This window comes from Anopheles maculipalpis, chromosome 2RL, assembly GCF_943734695.1.
Source record: "Anopheles maculipalpis chromosome 2RL, idAnoMacuDA_375_x, whole genome shotgun sequence".
Lineage (NCBI taxonomy): Eukaryota > Metazoa > Arthropoda > Insecta > Diptera > Culicidae > Anopheles > Anopheles maculipalpis.
Window position 1 is genome coordinate 2,696,382 of NC_064871.1, and position 15,062 is coordinate 2,711,443.

Below are 15,062 nucleotides of genomic sequence, written 5' to 3' on the forward strand. Positions count from 1 at the left end.
TGGGCAAGAAAAATTTCGCAATGGTCGTAAAGTGTGTTTATTCAAGAAAAGGTATGGTTGGTTAAAAAGGTAAGAAGTGGTCGCGACGCGATTTGAATTGTACTTATTCCGATTCACTGCCCGACTGGCTGCCTGATCCACTACGCGAACCTCCACCGTCCGGAGTTCGAGAGCGGCTACGCGAACCGGATCCCGACCGTGAGCCCGAGCGAGATCTGGAACGGGATCGCGAACCGGATCGTGAACGAGAACGCGATGTTGATTTGCGCCGTGATCCCGAACGAGAACGGGAGCGAGAAACGCTTCGACTACGGCTGCGTGTTGGTGAGCGACTTCCGCTACGGCTCCGACTTCCCGAACCGCTACGACTGCGACTACCCGACTTGGATCGGCTACGACTTCGCGAAACGGATCTCGATTGAGATCTTGTGCCCGATCTGAAATGAAGACATTTAAACAGATTAACGTGTAACGGTTCTGCAGCAGTACATAATTCCTCTCTAAACATACCTTGACCTAGAGCGTGAAGTTCCGGAGCCCTGCGATCGGGATCGCGAACGACTTTTGGACCGGCTTCTGTCCCGATCGTCTCGTTTAGCCTTTTCGATATCCTGATCACTGTCTCCTTTACCTTCGCCGCCCTGCGTCTGCGTTCCTTGCGCTTCCTCTTCGTCCTCCTCTTCTTCTTCCTCCTCTTCAATGTCCTCATCGTCTTCTTCGCCAGGCGGTTCAAGCTGGCGCTCGCGATAACGCTGCATACGATGCTCGGAAGCATTCAGTGGCCGATGCTTAACGACCAGCTTCGTGTTGCTCTGCTGCTGTGCATTCTTCTGTCGCCGTTTGCTCAACCGTACCCTCGTCTCAAGCTCGTTGTAGTAGATACCGTCCTGGCGCAGCACGAGATAGTAGTTTTCCTCGTAACCCTTCGACGCTTTACTTTTCACGTTCCAGTTGTACTCGCGCGCCATCTTGTACTCGTACTCCTCCTCATCCTCGTACAGCGTCTCGTTGACCAGATCGCGCCGTCGCTTCTCGAGTGTGTCCTCGGTCGGCAAGAAGTACGCGACAAACTGTTCGCCACTTTCGTCCATCACACCACGGATCATGGCCTGTGACATTTCCTCGATCTGGGCCGGAACGTTCTTGCCGCTCGGGGCCGGATCCGAGTCGAAAATGACCTGCGCACACGGATACTTCCAGTTGGCAAAGTCCGGAAAGACGGGCATAATCTCAACCGGCGTAACACCCGGCTTGCTGTAGTGCGTCGTAATAGGCTTGGTATTGTCCTCGAACGTCTTTTCGATCGCTTTGATCTGTGCCTCGCGGTCCATGTAGAGCGTTTCCTCGCGTAAACTTTTCTTCACATTGAAGCCGACCTTCGCTTCCACCTTTTCCATCGTTTGCGGATTGAAGCGCGTCTGCTCGGTGGAGATGTACTCCGACTTTCGCAACCATGACACACTCTTCGCGTGCCGGCTGCTCCGCATCGAATCTTGCGGCGTGTGAATGTCTTCCTCGAGCAGCTTTTCGTCGGCTGGATCGAGCTGGGCCGAATGGTCGATTTGGTACAGATCACGGTTAATCAGATCGATTGTGACGCCCAGATCGTGCTCGGTAAGCACCTCGTAGCGATAGTTCCGCTCCAGTGAGGTTGGGTTGTACTGGATGAAGCGATCATTCTCAAACGGGTACGTAATAAACTTCAGGTCGAACGGAATATCCGGTAAAGTGTTGCAATATTTCACTCGAGAAATTAGCTCCGACCTGTAATGTGGGAAAAAGATGTCGCCATATACACAGATGAGTGCCAGGTGATGCCGGAAGAGGCGTTTGTTTACCATCGCGTGGGGATATGGCTGATATGCTTACCTGCGCTCTTGCTGCCGAACGGGACGCTTATCGGCTCCGTTAGCACCGTTCTGCACGGTCGGAGCCATCGTTTGTGGGATTATTTCACTATTTTACCAAATTTGTTAAACCACAACACTCGATGCTGTTTTCATAATGTGTCAAATTTGCCACTGCAACAATTGAACTCGCACGACTAGCAGGTATAAACGCATTTCGGCGAAAATTTCCGAAATGTACCGAAGGAGGACGAATTTTCGAGATTCGAATTTGAATTCATAGGAACGGTTTTTCGAGAAATTACAATTTGATACATTTTTAAGTTTTTAAAAATTAACAACAAAATGTTACAAAGTTTTGAAGATTCATAGTAATTATTGCCATTATATATAAATATTTGGCTGTATTGAAGTATTGAAGATACAATTTACAACAAGGATTTTTTTTTAGTACAAGCAGATCTACATCGCGTGGATGACAATCGCATTTTGAATTGCCCGCTATACGCCACTGCGACACACATGTTTGGTTCTAACGGGCATAAATTCTCCTTTTCAGTATTTCAATACAGTTTAACACATTTTTCTAGTGCAGCGATTGCCTTCTAGTGACGTAGATGGACTTAAAGTTGATTATTAAATAACAATATGACAAATTTACTTAACCCACATGGGCTCTGTGCCACACGTACAACAAAATGTCCCGTGGTAGCGTTTATTGTAGCCGATTTGTCCAGCATTAACGAGTTTGAAAAGAGCTTCTAATGAGCGTAGGATTTGGAGTGTTTCGAAAAAACGGTATTCCGCTCGGAGGCAATTTTTTGCTTCCCCGGTTTACCCCTGCGTAGTGGTGTCTCGCTAACCCATTGGCTAAACGAGCGAAAACTTTATCCTTGCCAGTCGGCGGAGTGTACAGCCGAGTGCCCGATACATTTGCTGCAATGGTAGAATGTATTATAGAAGACACAGACACACATACACACACACACACATGCTACAACGACTTCAACGGTCGATCTGCACGGGATTCGGTGCCGGTGCGCCCAGAGTTGAAATTGAACGAAAAGTTATAATTTACTAAGTAAATTGTATCCTACTCATCCAATGTATCTGCTTGCAGGCGCGTCTCTCACTCACTCGCTGACACACAGCACGGTGCCTTAATTCGGCCCAGTTCGGTCCGCTGTGTGCCGCAACTGAAGCTTCCGTTTTGAGCCGAGTTACGCCGTTTACGAAAGGAAGTGTTTCAATTTGCAAATTGAGGAAACCACCGTCACCACCCTGTGTACCGGTGTACTTTGCGGGAAAACTGCTTGTATTTCGATGTTCTCCCAAGAAGACCCGGTTTTTCGGCGATGCTCTTGCTGACGTTTATTGCTCATACATATACTGCGTGTGTTCTCGTCGACACGGGTTTGTTGGGACTGTTCCAGCGATCCCAGACAACGACAACCGGTGAAGATCGGCGACGCAACCCGAATGTCTTGCGGTGACAAGGAAGTGGAGAGTGAAAAGTTTTTCCAAGGCAAAAGTTTCCGAGCACGAGGGTGTGTAAACCGTCAGCTTGTCCTACAAGCCTTCTTCTTGTCGAGTGGCAGGGTTCCCGGACAGTGAACCGGGCCAGGAATTTCCAGGCAACGGCCACAGCTGCCGGAAACGTGCATGGATACATATATCAATCGTCTCCACTGCTGCTTCCTTTCTCATTTGCATCGCATACGCACCACACCTTGGACGCCAGAAGCACTCGAAAACAACATAAACTTTTGCACCGTTGCTTCTAAAATCGACGCGTCGACGAGTTTGTTTTGTTGCAGTGCGAGCGGTGTGTCCTGAGCTATAGTTTGTTGGAGTGCACAGGAAAAACAGCAGTTACAAGTAATCTTGATTGTGTCTGCTACACTGGTCCATGACGATGTTGAGTGAATGATCGGTAAGTTTAAAGCGCTAGCTTTAAGTGATGTAGAGCGACTACTACACCCAAGGACGCATCAGATGACGATGAGACCATGCATCAGCTGTCCCATTTACATTGCAGCATGTTCCCGAACCGTCTGCTAACCACGTGATAATTGGATTTTTGGTTAACGTGCCTCCAACTATTCTAAACACCATCGACAGGGCCAGTTGTATTGTCCTGGCCTAGTAGGAGTGGTGTTTTTGGCGGTATCTATTTTTACACAGTGCTGGCGATAGTGCTGTACTCTCTGATGATGATGCACTTCTCCGTTCATTGTGAATGTTCCCAGAATCGGGAACCGGTACCATGCGATGGGTCCTGCCTGGTACTTCAGCAGTTCTCCCGGTGCAGCAACAGTGGAGGAAAAGTGTCGTTTTTTCGCACACTAAATAGATATTTGCATATTTCTCCATTGCAGAAGAACTACACCATCATCATCATCGGCACCATCAGCGCTATGGTAAAGCTTGTTTGTGCGATACACAACCGAGAGTGAGTAGTTTTAGGCACTTGGCACCATTACATGGCACTATCCGTGTAACAGGCGTGAAGTGGAAATCAAATATACTGTAAAGCATGAGAAATCGTTCATCACACTTGTTCAACAAATTAGAGTATTTTTAAAAGGCAGGCCGCTCGTAGCTTTATCGCTCACGGAAAAAAGACAATGCCTCGGCTGGATTTTTAAAATTATTGTTAAAAAAACCCTTCGTTCTGTCCTATCAGACGCTGTCCTACAGACAACGACTTGCTTTTGTTTGGTTGCTTTTGTGCTGACCTTCGGTGATTTCATGACACAAATTTTCAGTGTCGCAGTCTACGCTCCCTTGTTAACCTCTGGCACAAGTGATAGCGCCCAAGAATGTTGGCGGTAAATTTCGAACGCTACAAAACAATAGAATTTTCCCACAGCACCGCAACAAGACCGGTGACCACAGACACAACAGCTCGGATGTCTCGGCCTTTTCAAACGCCTAATTTTCTCCCGGTCTTATCCACCCTTTTCCTCGGGGGAAAACCAGCATTTTTTTTGGCTCCAGATGATAAAGAAAACCCCGTTAAGGTGGGACAAAAAAGGAATGTCCTAGATAAAGGCACCGACAAAAACACATTTCGAGGTGTGAATTTAATCGTGTTTAATTATGTCCTTGGCAGCGCGTAAACAAAAAGATGAAGGTGAGGAGCGCACCCCGGCCATCCACCATACATCCCGCGACGACTTTTGCCTTACCGGAAGAATGTGCTGGAAGAGCGCACACACATACACACACGAACAGAGGTTGAAAGAGTTAAAGGACAAAGCAGTTAAGTGGCGACAGACTGAGGATTTTTTTCGTTGTTTCTCTGCACGGAAAGCAGGGTTTTATAGGACCTGAGGAATTTACACTTTTCCATGTCTTTTTAAGGACGAGTCCTTGTGTGTATGAAAGTACCTTCTTTTGTTTGCATACGCATAAGCGAACGATAGTGAAGCGAAAGTACATGCGAGCCAAGTGGGATGGGAAGGAGGCGGGTGAGAAAAAAGAAGAAAAAGAAGTAAAGGGAAAAAAGCAGGACAGGACTCTCAAGTAAGAGAATTTAATAAAGCTCATGCTTCCGGAGTTTGGAAACTGCTTCTGGTGCCACTTTAATTGACTTCAGCTTCTCCAAAAACTCTGCTGCTGTCATTCTGGTATCACTTGCCGTGGATGGGGGCATTTTTTATTCTCCCGAACAGGCTGGGTAGATAACATGTTGATGAAAATGAGTTCTTTTTTTTTTATAAAAGCGTGTTCCAGGAACGCTAGTACACTGGGTATATGTTTTATTGCTTGAGATACTGCACGGAACCGTGCCTGTATCGTTTGTGGAATTACAGTGTTGTACATTAAGTGTGATTAAATTAAGCTTCATTTGAGTAGCGAGTGTCATGTGTGAGTGGTGGAAGTGTCAGACAAATAAGGGAAAATTGACTATATAAAATGCTTCTCCACATGTAATTAAAGGTCGTAGTTTTGAACGTCGTCTAAAGGGAGTGCAGCTGCAGGTAGAGCTTCTATAAGTCTCTTAAACGTAAACTATGTGAGGTGAAGTTCGACTCTAATATCTTGGCATCATGAATGACACTGAACACCCGGAAAGAAACGTGAAGCCACTTAAATAACTTACCAGAGACTCTGACCGTGGTAGACAGTAACGATCTTGAAGTAATATTGTAGTGGCTAAGATCTATGGAAGGAAGTTTAGGTGTAAGGCAGATTAGATATCCTGATGGTGGCCAACCAGAGCTCCATCATGTATTATTTAAAATGGGAACAACTTCATACATCCAACACGAACATAACAGAAGAATTAATTCTTCTAGTAGAGGTCACTTAAAACTCCAATAATTACCTAGTATGTTTCTATTCAGGTGAGGCAAGTATTCTCAACTAAAAAAAAAACAGAGTAGATAGGTTATGATCCTTAAAATGGGCATGCATTCGCACGAGCTGGTGAGTAATATGCTCCACCATGTATAAACTCCCCGTGCCGGAATACGAACGGGTTGGAAAATCTAATTCTCTCTCTTCGTGATGGTGCGAGACGTGGCGATGTAGTGTACACCCAGTGGAAAATGAGGCCAAAGACCGTTTCACCATGTGCCGATGCCTGATTGCGTATGAAGTGTCCGTGGCCAAGCACGCGGCCCCATCCGACACTCCAACCCGATGGAACAATGATTGTCCAATTATTCTCTACCGAATGTGGACCCGTCTGCAACGTAGCACTTCGATCCCGAGCTTTTCCCAGAGTCCACCACTGTCCGCACGAGTGTGTGTGTGTGTGTTTATGTGTTTTTATTGATCGATGTAATTGATTTTGGGCAAAATGATCACTCGTCCTGTGTTCTTTCGCTCGATGGTTGGGCTCCCCTTTTTGTGGCCCACAGGGAACGCAGCGACTGCAACTAACAAGCAAGTGTGTTGGCACCGGTGGGGGTGTTCCCCTGGTGGTCTCCCACTCTCACCTCTCTGGCTAGCAAAAGGGGCAGCACAACCCAAAATAAAGGGTTGTGAACCGTGGTGCATGTCCTGAATGTATCATAAACATGGAAATTTTATTATTAAATTACGTCCGGTTTCAATTCGGCGGCTTTCGCAATTTGCCGTACATATTTCGGTACTCGGGAGGATTTTCGGGGGACGATTACGGGCTTTCCTCCCCGCTAGGGCGCTGCGTGGTGCTGTTTGTGTCGGTGGTAGTAGAATGGGCGGTAGGTCAATGATCAAACGAAGAGCTTTCACACAATCACAATTCTCGGTATGCCGTGTTTCGCGCCTCCCCAGCGTGCCCCACACACCACACTGGATCAGTATTTGGCTGTGATCGAATTGGAGCCAAATTGAGTACGGCCCATTTAACTGTTTCCCTGCTATTGCTAATCAGCAAAAATACGAACAAATGGTGTGTTCGGTGCTGCCTCGCGGCGACTACCTTCGGCACCGCGTGTTTTCCGTGGATCAGCGTTGTGGTTGATTCGGCACGCCCAGCAAAAGGGCAGTGCTGTTGGGCACTAGCCGAGACGTCGGACCAGGCGGGTTAGCAGATAAAATAATGTGGTCCGGGTGATTAGGTTAAAACATAATATTGTATGGTTCCGTTACCGCTTACCTGCGTGCATGACTACTCCCTGCCCGACATTGTATGAATGGGTGGAGAAGGTAGAAAATAAAAGCTCTTACAATTAATTTAACAACATTGCACTCGAGGCACATTGTGACCGTTGTTGTTGTTATTGTGGGGATAGAGTCCAGGTTCCGATGTGAGGGGTGTACGCTCCATTTTGTACGGTAACGCATCATAATTCTTTGCGATATCCGTAGCAACCATCATGATTAAGCGATCAACTGAGCATAGCCATAAAAGGAGAGGTTATCGAGCAGATACACCGAGCTTTTACTACGCAGCGTGGCCTACTTGCAGCTGATGAAAAGGTTCTCATTGTGCAAACTGTTACGATAATTGAAGTATTTGTTTACAAGTTGTGGTTTTGCAGGCGGTTTGGTTTCATATTCATATAGGCGTTCTGGTAAAAAAAACACACACACATACACACATTACACGAATGCTGCTACCGTCGCCCAATATGTAAGGACCTTTTCACCGTATTGCCACACAAGTGGTGTGCTGGCTCGGTTGATTGGGTGTTTCAGTTCGCCATTAGTAATTGCCACTGTTCAACCGTGATGTGGCTGAAGCTGGCTGGTCACCGAACACGGTGATATGCTTGCTGACACATTTTATGGAAGTCGATATGGAGCGTGGCACATTTCATTTCATTGACGGTCTTATCAATTTTATTGTTGGCGTTTGTTGAACAGCAGTGGTGGAGGTAGTGGTGGTGGTGGTTTTTGCATTAAAATTCTTTAAAACGTTTATTAAAACGCTCATACACAAATAAATACCAGAATGAATATTGAATTGAATGCTTATTCATTTAGTGTTAGTAAAGAGGGTTGTAGAGACGCATTTTTATCCATTGTAAATAATGTGCAAATAAATTTCGTTTAAAACCATTACAATTTTGGTGGAATTCAGCGCATTGACAGTGTGACATACCTTTAGCGCCCTCTCGTGACAATTTGTTTGAACCATAGGTCTCAGTTTGAATGGCCGCCTAAAATGCTGCAATTTGCATGTTAGTTTTTACTTTAGGAGCGTTTTTATGTGTCGATGTTTCTCCGGATGTTTTAATAACTATTTTAAATCAATTAGGAATGAACATTTCATTTCCGTTCCTTTAACGATTCCTAACCTTGCTGCACAATGTATAGCTGCTAATATATTTCAATTTTTTCAGTGCCCCATGAAAACCAAAAACGAAAAATTGTTCACCTTCAGAGGACATGCAGTTGCTAAGAAGGGTGGTACCATTCGCCTCACCCAACGTATCATCATTAAACTTGCAGGGAAAAGAACCACTACCACAAAGAAGTTTCCGACTGCTTTCCCAACATAAATTCGGCGAGAGGTTGCAATCAGTTTGCCTGATGTCAGTAGCTCAAGAGGATCAGTTTGCGGCAGGATAGTGGTGTGGCAGAAGTCGACAAAAGTTGCCCACAAACCAAAACCGTGATACGTCAGTGCTAATTTTTGAGCTGCCGCACAACAATTTGGCAACAATGTCAGCTGGATATTATCATCATCACTAAAAGCGAGCTGGGAAAAATGAGAATAAGACAAATACGTATTATACAAACATACGGAGCAGGAGTTTGGCAGAAGGAAGAGGAACATGAGCCATTTGATAGAGCTTTTTGAGAAGCTTAAATTTGAAGCTTAAACATGCTGGAATTTATGAAGTGAAAGAGTGCGTTAATTTTGTGAAATAAAATACCAAAACTGAATGTTGATTTTGGGCAGAAAAATGACAAAATTATCCTCGGTGGCCACATGAAAAAACCCCTGTGTGGCAACCCTGTGGCTGTGTACCAACAAAAATTAGCGTTCTCCATGCAGTCTCAATGCACATAGACGTATAATGTTGCACTGGTAGCTGCTGCTCTTGCTGCTGCTGCTGCTGCTGCTAATAGTGCAGTTTAGATTGCGAATGGAAGTCGTCAACAGAAAACCTCAGCTTCTCGCTGTTCATTCAGTTGCGCATTGTCTCTTTTCGCTGATAGAAGAACAATCCCTCTGTTATGCTTTTCGTCATTGCCGGTGAAGGAAATGCGAGCCATCCTTTCGTGTGCTGGCTAGGATCTGATTCCCGTACCACGCGCTTGTGCTCGCCAACAATGGCACATTGTAAGCTGCCCGTGTCCTATAAGATTCCCCACCGGGAGCGAGACCGAGGTCAGAAGGGATCGTTAGAAGGGTTCAAAGGTTTTGCCGGAATGCGAAATGTCCCTGGCGGTGACAGACGCGGTGACAAGACAGTTCTGCAGTGTCGATAGCATGGGCGGGTGGGGGGAGGACTGCATAGGATATGGGGAGCCCAACGACAACAACAACAACCACCACCATCCACCAAACCAACCCGAGGTGGCGTGCAAAAACCCGGGGACAGATGTTATCAGCATAAAATTTTGTGACTTTCTCTGACAGTCACAATGAGCTTTTTACAGTTCTGGTTTCATAGTTTTCGTTGCTGTTCAGCTGCTGGTCTGCTGCAGTGCTGGCCCGTCCTATTGTTGTTGTCATATTCCCGAATGGGTGTGAGCAACGTTTGAATCGTGGTGGGAAAATTTTTGTACCAACCCAAACCGTCGCAACCAGTGTGCAGATTACTAGCGGATTATTCCCGTGGTACGCACGCACACGAGAAGTCGAATCGAAACTGTGGGGCGGAATGATTGAAGGAAGAAGGGGAAAAGGTTGGAAAGCGGAAAAACAAACATAGTAAAAATCTAGCTTCAGCACCAGTCAACGAAGAAGTCTTATCGCTGCCGATGATGATAATGGCGGTGTTATAGAATTTCCATCATGCTCTCAACTTGAACGTTCTGGTGCTGCACGAATCTGAATTGTGAGTGCTAGAGTGCCTGTGGTGTCCTTTACCCAGTGTTCACGTGTTTAAAAATGGGTTTGCTAATGGGAGAGCCGGTCACCATCACCCATATAGTGGATCGTTTCTGCGAGAACAGAAGGGCAAAATTTGTTTTCTTATGTAGCTTCAAGGCAGGATGAAGGCAGGAAAAAAGCGAACGAGAACACTTAAATAAACTCATTATAATGTTAATTTGAGCAAGAAAACATAACAAATGGGGTTTGAACGGCAGGCAGCTAGCAGGAACTATGGAAACACACCTGAAAGTGTCAAAGAGAATTACCGAAAGTAAATAAATGACAAGCGAAGCGGACGTGCAGAAAATGTGCGCCTTGGGATAAATGTCCCCGTCGAAGGAACACTGTTAAGGTTCTTTGAGGAAAATTCTTACTTTTACCTTAGTATGCTTTGTTGATGATCCTGTTGGGAAAGAGAGAGAGAGAGAGAGAGAGCGAGTGCGCGCAAGAATGACAGAAGTAATGCCAAAAAAAGGAAGTTTTTTTATTCGGAACTCTACCCTGTGTAAGTAAAAACCCGTTCGGTGTGTTCCGAGAAAGCAATAAGTCGGTCAAACGAAAACACATTTCCCCTTGCAGTTGGACGACGAGTGTGCGTTGTCTTTTTTTCGCTTGTTTTGCTGCCATTAGAACATTTAGACAACCGGCTACGCGGTAGTCTAGAAGTCCTTAAAAAAAGAGTAAGTTACTTGAAAGTGTTTTACTGTTTGTAAGGTCCCGACAAGGAGCGAACTGTCTACCTCCCCCCCTGACCATGATGTGCGCCAACGACGAAAGCGGAATCAGGGCGGCAAAGTTGTTGCAAAAATTTGCATACAATTTCTTGGATGAAATTGGTCTCCGGATGCTGCCGAGTAGTTGCTGATGTTGTGGATGTAGTAGTTAAAGTAAGGTAAAAGCTCGTTGGGGTCACTTAAACAACAGAGTGTATTTTTTAGGAAGAAGTCGCCGAAGTTTGGAACCCGATGCCATCTGTCGGTGACAACGGCCCTTGTCATTTGTTGGTGTGGCATGGTGCCTGGTGCTCTCGTTGCCATTGCCATCTAGTCGGGTAAACCTTTTTCCGAGTAAACTCCGGTTTTAAGGTTTTATTTCACATTGGGAAACCATCGCCAACACCACGACGGACCACAGAAACACAGGCAGAATCGTATGGAGATGTATGCAAATGTATGTAACGAAGGTGGTTCCCCCACAGATCCTAGGCCCAGGTCTTGTTGAGTGAGGTGTTATTTAATGATAGAATCGAGGCGGATATTTAGAACGCCACGAACAGCTGGCTAAACGTGACAGAAGATCATGTCAACAACGATCGAGCGTGATTGGATTGGAATTATCCACTTCTACTGGACGGACGGTACATTTGCGGAGTTAAAATATGGATTGTATGAACATACCGCAAGAATCGCACGTTGGCACACAATCTTGGTAACTTGTTGGCAGCTGTTGGCAGTGGAAGATGTTGCCCCGCATCCAACCTAAGCTAATGCTAGTGGTCCGTGTCGTCCAAACCGCTCAACTGGAAAACTGTTTTCGCTTCTTTTCCCTTTTCTTGCTGGTACACTCACTCACCCTTGCGGCAATTGGAATGCCTTTGAGGAAGCGTTTGAGTGGCTGGTTTCATGTTGTTTGAAGCTATTTGTGTCATTCCGTACCGTACCGCCAAGCCAATGGGAAATAGTTCGAACATTCGTACACATTCATATATAGTTAGCTTTGCACGTCGAGCACATTGACGACGACGACGATTTAGCTCATTTCGAACCGACCCTTTATCCTGGGAAGCAAACAAAAAAGTGAATGAAAAGTATTTGAAGGAAAACCCCTTTTTGTTGCTAGTGCCGCGTCAACTACTTGTGCTGGGTAGAAATCGAATCAGAAAGCAAACGGGTGGAATGTTTCCGTTGAGCAATTCTTCCCCTTTTTTTTCTACAGAGGCACAGTTCCAAGCCAAAGTGGAAAGAAATCGAACGCCAACAAGCACCACGAGGAATGTATTTTTCTTCATCAAGCACAAAACACATCTTACACGGATGCGGACCGTTTGGGGCGGGTTTTGGAGTCCTCGGAATACCCCCGGAGGAATGTCACGAGCACGTCACAAAAGCTGCAGAACAAATCAAAATTTGATTAAAATTCTTCGCTAGCATTGATATTTTTGGTTCTGATGGTGATGATGGCGCCGTTGGCAGAGTTTGCCGAGAATGGTTGAGGAGGGAAAGTTTTCATCCATTTGAAAAGGGCGGCAGGAGGGGTGGGGGGAGGGGGGGGGAGATACATTCCTTAGCCCGGTCGGTGCGCTTGACTTCGTCACGCAGTGTGAGGAACACACTTTTATGAACCGTGCGAAATGTTTGTTTGTGATTTGAAGGGCAAAAAGCGGAAAACGGAAAAGTTACATCGTTTTCCCATGATGTACTGATGTCCCGGCTTAGGAGTGGGCAACGTACAAATGATGTTGGCGTTGGCTCGCGTGCAAGGCGGCGGAGGATAACTAAAAATTCGTTTATGCATTCTTCTCTCGAGGTGGACAAGCTTCCCGGGAGGAAGATGGAGCGAAAGTTTTGTAATAATTTTTATTTCAATTGTATCCTAACACAGACATAGACATACAGGGCGAATGCGAATGAGCGAGGAGGTTTTTGTAGAACTCGGCCATCGTGGGATCAACAAGAGCCGAGCGTGAGCGATAGAATGGACCATAAAAATTGCCGGAAAATTGTTGCTACAACTACGGAGGCAGGAAAGTTCTAGTTATTCTATTAGAAAAAAAATGGAGCAATTCCGGTTTGCGAATACGGTAAGGATGCTCTAGCAGCAAAACATTTTAAGCGCTTTTTTGATCGCCCTCTAGGTTTTCATATCTTCCGGCATTGATTCAGTGGAAGGATTTCCGGATTTCGACTGTTCCTCCACGTTGTTGCTTAGCCAAGTTTTGAAGCTTCGAGTTCCGGTGTTCCGCCAGTGTGGAGATGTGGAAATGTTTGAGACTTTTTTCTCGTTGATGCTGATGCTATCCTCAACACACAATGCCAAAGTTAATGGATGGAAAGGGAAAAGTTTTGTGCGGGACTTTTTTAAAAGCATTTCGTTGAAACAATTTTCCTAGATTAGTAAATCAGTTTTTACTTGACTTTGGGCCAGTTTTTCTAGTGCTTTTTTTCTCGCTCGGCTGTGCTTGTGGTTGATGATGTGAATGTGACACAATCAAGCATTCCACCGGTGGTTTCGATGCGTCCCGTTGGAAAAATTATTACAGATCCCTGCATTGCGTGGATGCTGATAAAACCCTCGCCTATTGTAGCGAGCGATAAAATTTGTCCGACCACTAGAATCTATTACACAACCCGTCGACCTTGGGATGAACGAAATGGAAACCTCCGAAAATGTGTTTGTGATAAGCAGAAAAGTGGTTTTTGATTTCAACGACGGGTTGAGCAACGGGCATATATCTGCAAACACGGCAACATATGCCCCCTCAGAAGCATCCTGACAGCAGTTAGACATACAGAACATTAGACAAAGCTGACACACCGACCGACATGATCTCTGGCATCTCTGGCTGCGGTGGAAGTTGATGAAAGCGGGCAAAGCGCAGATAACATTACTCTCTCGCCGGCCTGTCGTTTATCACGCGCGGCCTCAAGAATGACACATTAATATCGAATTAGAGCAGGATAGGGCCGTACCTAGTATTGAGCGTATCCCAGAAAAGGGGATACCCTTCAGGTCGAGTGTCGTGTGTCACCGGGCCTAACACCATTGCCTAACCGAGGAAATGTGGTGGATGATTTCGCCGTGATAATAGTCCTCCTATCACTGATGTCAAATGGATGTTGGTTCATCCATCAGTACATGCACACGCTCGCTCGCTAGCTCGCTCGCTCGCTGTAATCTGTTCCGCCGACAGAAAAAAGCGGGCATGTAATCAACACTGGCGATGTCAAGTTCCATTGACTGGTAGGGAAGTTGTACGAACCAGATGGTGGTCCAGGACGTCGCGTCGTGTTGACAGTCTCGTTAAAAGCGACATTAAAGCTGTTTCCCCTGATCGACATAACAAGCCAGTTTTGATATTCAAATTGCATAGATTTGGGTGTTTTTGTTAGAACCGTTGCCTCAAGGTATGCAAACCGCGTTACAAATGGGGTAATCCTTCAATTGAACCTTAACGAAATAGAATAAAATGTCAATCAGACACTTCCGTTGTGTGAACATTTTTTTCCTCCAGAAAAACCATCGTACAGAATCTGAATCATGAATGCGACATGTGTGAAAGCTATTAATCATTCATTGTTAGCGCGTGTCGCGACGGTATCCCGGCCAGAGACGGAAAGCAAATAAATTGAAAGCCTTCTTCATAACCGTCATTTCAAAATGACGTATGGGTTAACGTTTTGCCCGTTCCCGTAGTGGAAAAGGTTTTAAAACGATACGAAAACGAACCGAGAGAGGTGACAGGTGCTTGGGTTGAGGATGATGATGATTGGCTACTGCTCGTTCGATTCCCCCCGGTGCGGAACAGTGTAGCTAGAGCTTGGCCTACCCAGGGTAGACACATCCCGTTCTTCCCAAGGTATCTTCTTCGATGTTTGACGCATTGTAAGCGTCGCAGCGGTAACAATGGCAAACCATTTACGCAACGATTAACGATCTTAATTCAGTGTGCTCTGCTGTGGGTCAATTTATCATGGCATCGCAATTTCGGTCAGCACGCAACAATGGAC

The 15,062-nt window shown here is 45.8% G+C and overlaps 2 protein-coding genes across 3 annotated transcripts in view; one reads left to right on the forward strand and one right to left on the reverse strand.

Moving 5' to 3' along the window:
- Positions 1-15,062, forward strand: part of LOC126556559 (E3 ubiquitin-protein ligase TRIP12) — a 101,460-nt gene that overhangs the window by 26,572 nt on the left and 59,826 nt on the right. The window lies entirely within an intron of this gene.
- LOC126557632 (RNA polymerase II-associated factor 1 homolog) lies at positions 98-2,016 on the reverse strand. The gene is made up of 3 exons (XM_050213482.1): positions 1,870-2,016; positions 511-1,764; positions 98-437 (listed from the first exon to the last, which is right to left on the reverse strand). Exons 1-3 carry the CDS (start codon positions 1,935-1,937, stop codon positions 104-106), a joined length of 1,656 nt encoding a protein of 551 aa, XP_050069439.1. The 5' UTR covers positions 1,938-2,016; the 3' UTR covers positions 98-103.